Source organism: Poecilia latipinna, unplaced genomic scaffold, assembly GCF_001443285.1.
Source record: "Poecilia latipinna isolate Pla-1442-1.1 unplaced genomic scaffold, P_latipinna-1.0 Scaffold346, whole genome shotgun sequence".
NCBI classification, from domain to species: Eukaryota; Metazoa; Chordata; class Actinopteri; order Cyprinodontiformes; family Poeciliidae; genus Poecilia; species Poecilia latipinna.
The window spans coordinates 319,151-326,482 of NW_015112962.1; the positions used below are offsets into that span (position 1 = coordinate 319,151).

General features: G+C 40.7%; 1 protein-coding gene across 1 annotated transcript in view; it reads left to right on the top strand.

Annotated features, from left to right (window-relative positions):
• ctnnbip1 (catenin, beta interacting protein 1) overlaps positions 1–7,332 on the top strand; it is a 31,129-nt gene that overhangs the window by 8,082 nt on the left and 15,715 nt on the right. The window contains exons 2-3 of the mRNA XM_015035727.1: positions 3,270–3,384; positions 4,746–4,836. Of these exons, the coding sequence (XP_014891213.1) occupies positions 3,289–3,384; positions 4,746–4,836 (187 nt within the window). The 5' untranslated portion in view covers positions 3,270–3,288. The remainder of the gene's footprint in view (positions 1–3,269; positions 3,385–4,745; positions 4,837–7,332) is intronic.

Below are 7,332 nucleotides of genomic sequence, written 5' to 3' on the forward strand. Positions count from 1 at the left end.
TAGATTATAAGGTGTCTGCAAGCAAAATTGCCCTTCAAATAATGTTAATCATGAGAATGAAAATGATCAAGCTCATTTTAGTTTGTCATGTAACTGATTGATTAGTTGCTTATTGTAACAGGCTTAAATAAAATGTTACCCACCTTTCTCCTCAATTAGGGGCAGTCTGGTCCAAGATTGAAAGAAATGGTTAAAGTAAAAATAAAGCAAGCTTATGTATTTGGAGGAAACGTTTTCTAAAGGCAGTGCTTCCTTCAATAGATGTCCTCTGCTCATTTGCATCAGTAGCTCAGAACAATATGTAATGTATATTAAAAAAAAACATTGGAGCTGAGCTTATTCTCCGTCACATCAGAGGAAGAGGCAGCTTTTTTGTCTTTTTTGTGTTTGCGGTACTCATCACGTTTCTGATGACACATCTCTACAGTCATGCAGTACTTCTAATTTTGACCAAACATTCTTATATTGTGCTTTTGTTGCCCTTGTTTTATTTACAAGGCTACAAGCAATACACACATGTCTGTGTATTGCTGTGAAAGGATGACACTTTTAGGGTTGGCTAAAAATAAAACCTGAAGCACTCAAAGCAGAGTCCTGCATGGATATGATGCTAAATATGGATTTTCAAGCTTCAAAAGCAAACCTCTCTGGGTTTGTAAAGCCTTGTCATAAAAGCAATATGTTTATTTATACTGCAAGTGCTTTGGGAATGAAGTGCTCCCAGGTTCAAACAAACTCATAGAAACCATTGTCAAGACAGGAAAATATTTATCTGTTGGTACTCAAGGTAAATATGTGTGAAAAGCCTTAAATTCAGCTTAATTCTGCAGTACCACAGTGTAACAAACAATTAAAATCCAGACTTTAATTTAAGCCTTTACATTCAATAAGAAAAAAAAATCCATGTTGAGAAATATCTACTTATTTTTATTAAATCAGACTAAAACACTTTGTACAAACTGCTTTTGTCAACTAGACAGCACTTTGTTTGCACCTGCAACATTTCACAAGATTGACAAAATGGCCTCAAACTGTTGTGACAGTAAAAAGTATTTAACATTCATCAGTCTGTCACCAAAAACCAACATTGCTGTAAAAGTTAAACTTCTCCTTCATCACAGGAGTTGAATTGTTGTAAACTTTACTGCTGAACCACCTCATAGATACATGTAACCATAGCTTGAACTGTAAAAAAAACCTGTTCAAACATCTACAGTAACAATCTCAGTTTTTGTGTTTTGCAAAACATTATCAGTTAGTTTTTATCAAAAAGGGGCCGATTTGTACCATAATCATTTGAAATGTTGCACAACACATGAAAAGTGTGCTGTCGTCAACATTTTAGGTGGATGTTTCAGACGGGGAGCACTCAAAACCAGATTCTGGGGTAAAATGTAATTGTTTTTCATAAGGTTCACAGGAATAGTAACACAACTCATTTTTTAAAAAAACTATTATTTCCTACTGCAGATTTTTTATTTTTATCCCATTGAATAAATGTATTCAAATTCCAAGTTGTACTTTCCTAATTTTTGCATTGTGGTATAATATCACTACAATGAAATCTAAATATGATTTAAGAGTTTTTAGAAGAAGTCAATAAGTAAGTGCTGTAGAATCACCTCTCTAAAGATCTTATCTCAAGACGGCTCCTTTAGCTGAGTAACCACAGTCTCCGCTCATCTTTTGTCCCGTTATTTGGAGTGACCGTCTGATTCACACCTCTGAGGAAGACGTATTGATGCTCCTGAGTTTCACTCCGTCTCCACGACGCACATCTCTTTGCTCGGCATGCGAGCTCTTCAATTTCTCTGAGGCTCAGAGACATGATCAAAAGCGTCACGGAGGCTGATCTAAAGACGCTGCCGCCACCAGCACCCCCCTCCCTACACGATGCGCCAGCATCCTCCCATCATCTCTACCCCCACCCAAACTCGTTCACCCACCACCACCAATCCCCTGAAGGTTTCCTGAGCAGCTAAACTGACGCCAGAGAGCTCTCCATCTTTTTATGTCTGTCTGTCTTTGAGTCTTCAGCAGCTCTCCAAATAAAAAAGCGTGATCAGCCTCAAGGTTGAGGCGAATAAGCGACTCTGTTGGTCGCTTGTTAGTTCACTGTGTCGTACGCGACAAAAGTCTACCGAAGGTTGCTCCGGTTATAGACGTTGTAGCTAGTTGTATGAGCTCCAGCTGCTCTGATCTGGTTGATTTCACTGCCTCACTTTGACAACTAAGTGGCCAGCCGGACCCCCACTCTTCCTCTCTCTGGTGAGTTCTGGAAAAGAGGGCTGATCAGCCGGCTCCTCAATTAAATATAACCCAACATCAAACGACCTGTCAGCATGCGTTAGCGGCCCTTTGTTCAGATAAGAGGCCAAAATAAATTGCCAGAACTATCATCATTTTCTGTGGTTTGCTCAGGCTTTTTATACGAGATATTCTTTGGGGAGAGAAAATCCTGACATGCATAGTGATGTGCTCTCTTTCTACATCAGTTTTTGTATTTAACGGGTTTATTTGCGTGTTTCGGTTTTTCAATTAGCAGACTTAAGCTGGATATCCAGCAGCGCTCATTGTTGGTGCATTGTGAGATTTAATGCGACAGCAACCGACCTTGATGCGTACAGCGATCACAGCGTAACTTCTCCCTTTTTTATCACCCACTTTAGATTTGGCAGCTTCTTTTTATCGCCTGCTTTCACCTCCTCCGTCTGTTTTTTTTCTTTTTTCCTCTCCACTCCCTTTTCCCTATATTCTGCATCTCTGCAGACTGGCTCTGAAAATAGGTCAGAGGCAGAAGTGAGATCTGTGCGAAAACTACCTCGCAATATTAATGAAGTAGTGAGGCTCCAAACCTGCGCTGCACTGTGACCGTAGTGAAAGATAAGAGTCCGTCCAAAGAGGTCAGACGGGATATATGCAGAGGCTTTCATGTGGTCACACTCCGGTTTATGCATACACGTGTGTGTACTTTGGCTATTTTTTAAATAATTTTTTGTCCAGCCCCTGTAAATCAGAATTTAAAGCAGAACGTGTTTAAAAAAAAAAAAAAAGAGAGAGAAAGGTGAACTAGAACCACCAGACGTAAAATATTATCTACAGCAAAGGAACAGTAGCCGAAAGTTGTGATCTCATGTAGCCTGACTTTGTGGCTGAAACTCCCCCCCCCCACACACACACACACAATTTAATATTTTTAACTCGCACCGTTAATGTACATTAGATGTGTTTCAGAATTTGTGTAACGCTGCTGGTTTTTGTGTCACCAGAGCCACAGGAGCAGAGGGGATGAACCGCGAGGAGGCGCCGGCGAAGTCTCCTGAAGACATGTACATCCAGCATAAAGTGCGGGTCCTGCTCATGCTCAAGAAAATGGGTTCAAATGTGAGTATGGTGACCGGACCAGCAGGCTGGTTTTCACATTTTAGGTGCAGGATAAGGACAAATGGGCTCCTATTCCTCTGCCATATACTGGCATATAGTATCTCATTAAATATTCATAGCATGTTTTTAAACTTTTGTCACATTATATTCACAAACTTGGGGGGATTTTACGTCTATCAAACAAAAACTAGTGTGGAAGGAAAATGATAAATCATTTTCAAAATTATTTACCAGTAAAAATCTAAAAAGCGTGATGTGCATTTGGAGAAGTCACCTAAAGGTCTAGCTACATCTAATTTAATCTCAGCATAAATCCAGATGTTCTGTGAAGGCTTCAGATCTTTCCTAGAGAACAAGAAGCATCATGAAGACCAATGAACACGGCAGACGGAGAGAAAAATGTAGAGAAGTTTAAAGCTGTTGGGTTATAAAACCGTTTGCCAAGTTAAGAGTCTGTCATAGAGCCCTGTTCAAGCCATCTGTACGTCGTATGAAATCAAAGAGGATAGTGAAAAACCCTACAAAGACATGGCCAGGTAAGGGTAGCATTATTCAGAAATGCAGCTAAAACGTTTGATGTCAACTCTAGAGGAGCTGCAGAAACCTACAGTTCAGGTGGGAAAGTCTGTGGAAATTAGAAATATAAATTATACATGCCATAAATCTGGTCATTATGGCAGAAGAGCAGCAAGAAAATCACTGTTGAAAGAAAGCAACATGGTAAACGCATGGAAGATGCGTCTCGTCTCCTAAAGCAAAACACTTTGATGAGAACTACAACTGGCACTCCGCCCTAATATTATCCCATGATGGGACACGATGGTGGCAGCATCATGATATTTGGATATGCTGTGGAAGCTGGTTAGAGTTAAAGGAAAGATGGATGAAGCTAAATACTGAAAAATGTTGAAAAATGACCAATTGGAAGTGGCAAAAGATTTGACTGGTTGTGATCGTAATTGTAGCATTTTGTAGTTGGTCAACACAGTAAATGTCACCGAAATGCACTGAAATGTGTGATTGTAATGTGACAAAACGTGAAAAGAGGTTTGAATACTTAAGGATGCTGTATTTCCAGCTCTGCATGGCATACACCAACAGAAACCTCTTTAACTCAGTGACACAAAGAAACATGACTGCAGAGTGAAAATACATGCAAATGTTTCTGACTATGAAATGTCTGAAGAAAAGAAAGAGGCAGAGCAAAAATAATTTCCTTGAGAAAATTGATTTTCAGAGTTGTTATAGAATTATTATTATTATTGAGCAAAGCAGCAGGATGCAGGTCAGTGGGATCAGAGTTTCTGCCTGTTTGTTCTTGTTTTAGGCTTCATAAAGCAGCTCTGTTTACTCTTTCTCAGCTTACACAGAGCGAAGAAGCCTTTCTCCGGAGTTACGCAGGTGTGGTCCACAGTCAGATGAGCCAGCTACCACAGCACAATATAGACCAGGGTAAGGCTGGAACACACACACTTCATAAAGTCAATAATAATTGTGTCCGGATGTTTTTTCTTTTTAAGTGTTTATGTTTTGGGATTTTGTTCCCCCCTCTGCGGTGTAATCCCAACATTGCCGCTCTGACATGCTGCAGAGCTGCTGCTCTGGTTAATCTGAAAACAAGGGAAAATCCCTCCACACACCTCATTCTCAAAGAGTGCACAGCTCAGCAGACCAGACGCGCTCCCTGACTGTGCATGGGAACCATCCAGCCGCCCACCACAGCTTTGAGATTTCTCGGCCAGCAAACACCGCGCATCGCTGGAAACAAGTGACTCACCCTCAGCAAGAGCGAAACACTCGGTCGCTGTCATTTCTCTCTTCCTCGATCAGAAAGTGCTTTACTCTGTAAACCAAATCAGCACTCAGGTCTGCCGTTTTTTGCTTTATGAACATTCATTCTTTTTCAGAGTAGTCCACTAGAGTGCGCTGTTGAGCTTTTTCTCCCACCCACTGGCTGCTTGAGGTTAAACCACAAGATGGCGCTGCATTAAAGCAACAGTGTAAGTGCAGTGGCACTGCAGTTGTCCAGCAGAGAACTGTTCTGCTGGATTTCCAGTCCAGTAATCGAGTATTAGGCAGCAGCCTGCTGTGTCTCAGGTCCTGCTTTCCTGTTCATGACGTTCACACCTTCAGGGGGCGTTGGAAACACAAAATTGCCTGCAATGTCTTAAAGTGTTAGGTTGGTGTCCTTGCCTATGTCCTTTCTCTGTCATGACGAAATCAATACCAGAGAGAAGTGGAAATAATCTCTCTTTTTTATACTCCTATAAGAGATGCAGTTAAGGCTGTGCAGGTTTCATTACAGCCTCACATGTGTTCATTAACCAGCAGAACGTGAAGCATGGCATCATTTAGGAGGTTTATAGCATCTATAATAGCCTCATCAGGGATTCGTTCACAAACGTTCTGCCGTCTTTGCTTTGTCAATACAGTGGAGTCATTTCTTATAAGTTATGTGGTGATTGGAAGAGGTGAAAGGTGCTTCATACATACTGTTCTTCATACATTAGAGAATAGATGCGTTGAACATCCTCCGTGCGCTCATGAATTATTCGTGGTCCAGAACTGGGCGGAGGTATTGTGATTAGGTATTTACACACACGCTGGAGAGGTAATCCGTTTCTAAATATTCAAGGCTGCACAAAGGATGAGGTGTTTCGGTGTGTGTTGGCAAGCCTGAGTGTGTTTGATGGGATTTGCTTCTTCCATTTACACCTTCTAATAATAATAGTACGATAAACTTTAAACTGTATTTTACTGATGAGTTCAAACGTTAGACGGAGCGAACCATTCTGTCATGGCTTTAGTTTCTGGTGTTGGTTCATGTTGTCATACGCAGCAGCTGCTCCATCAATATGCTTCTGCTTCAGTCCAGCAGCAGGGTGTTTTGTTTCTGACGGCGCATCAGTGGTCTGTTAGAAAATAACAAGGCTGTTGGCCGTAGATGTTGCCCAGTGTTGTACATAAAAATGTTTGGTGTTAAAATAGACTGATAATTTTGACCTGAAATTGGTTGTTTGTTTTTTCTTTTTTCTACCCTAGATGCTTGAACTCTGCGTTCCTCATTCTGATGGGATTAATGGCCGTCGTTTTGGGGAGTGGGCAGCTGCAGTTGACCCCCCAAGTGAACTTTGACCTCTCCTTAAAACTTTAAGGAGCGATTTTAGCTACTCCTTAAACAAAATGAATTGCAGTGTTAACCTTGAGGGCAAGACTGTTGCACATCTCTAACTTCTGCATTGTTACAGTAACAGCACAAGCATCTGTTGCTGCAGTGAGTGACGGTTAATCAGCTAATTTGAATGAAATCCATATTTAATCAGAATGTCGCTGATCCAGCAGGCCACGCTGATGTATATAATTAAGGAATCAGATGCTGCAACTGAAGAAGAGAGATGAGACATTATGTTATAGTAACAAAACACTTTATATCACATTTGTCAGCACCAGTATTGTTTATTATAAAGCAAAAATAATGTTTTATTTTCACTTCACTCACCGTGAGCAACCTAAGCACGTCAAAACAATCATGGTGGATAAATTACCTGCTGCAGTGATGAAGTTTGTCAAGTTTTAAAAGATGAGTCTTTCCAGCTGGGTGGTGATGAACAGAAGGTTTACGGTTTCACATAGAAGCACATTGTGATGCTTGAATGTCAGACATGAATTTATTTTAAGCTCCTGAAGGCACTTCGTGAAACTAGGCACATCTGTCTACCAGGATTATCTCAGGAAAAAATGTCTGAGGGAACATTTAGACGAGAAGCTCAGCTCATGTTTGATTATTTTAACACTTTGCAGTTGTGCGTTAAACTCCTACAGAGTGTATCAGTTTCCCAGCTGCCTATTTTTGGTACAGTAGAACAGTGTTTTTCAACCTCTTTTGAGCCAAGGTACACTTTTTTAATTGAAAAAATCACGAGGCACACCACCAACCAAAAATGTAAA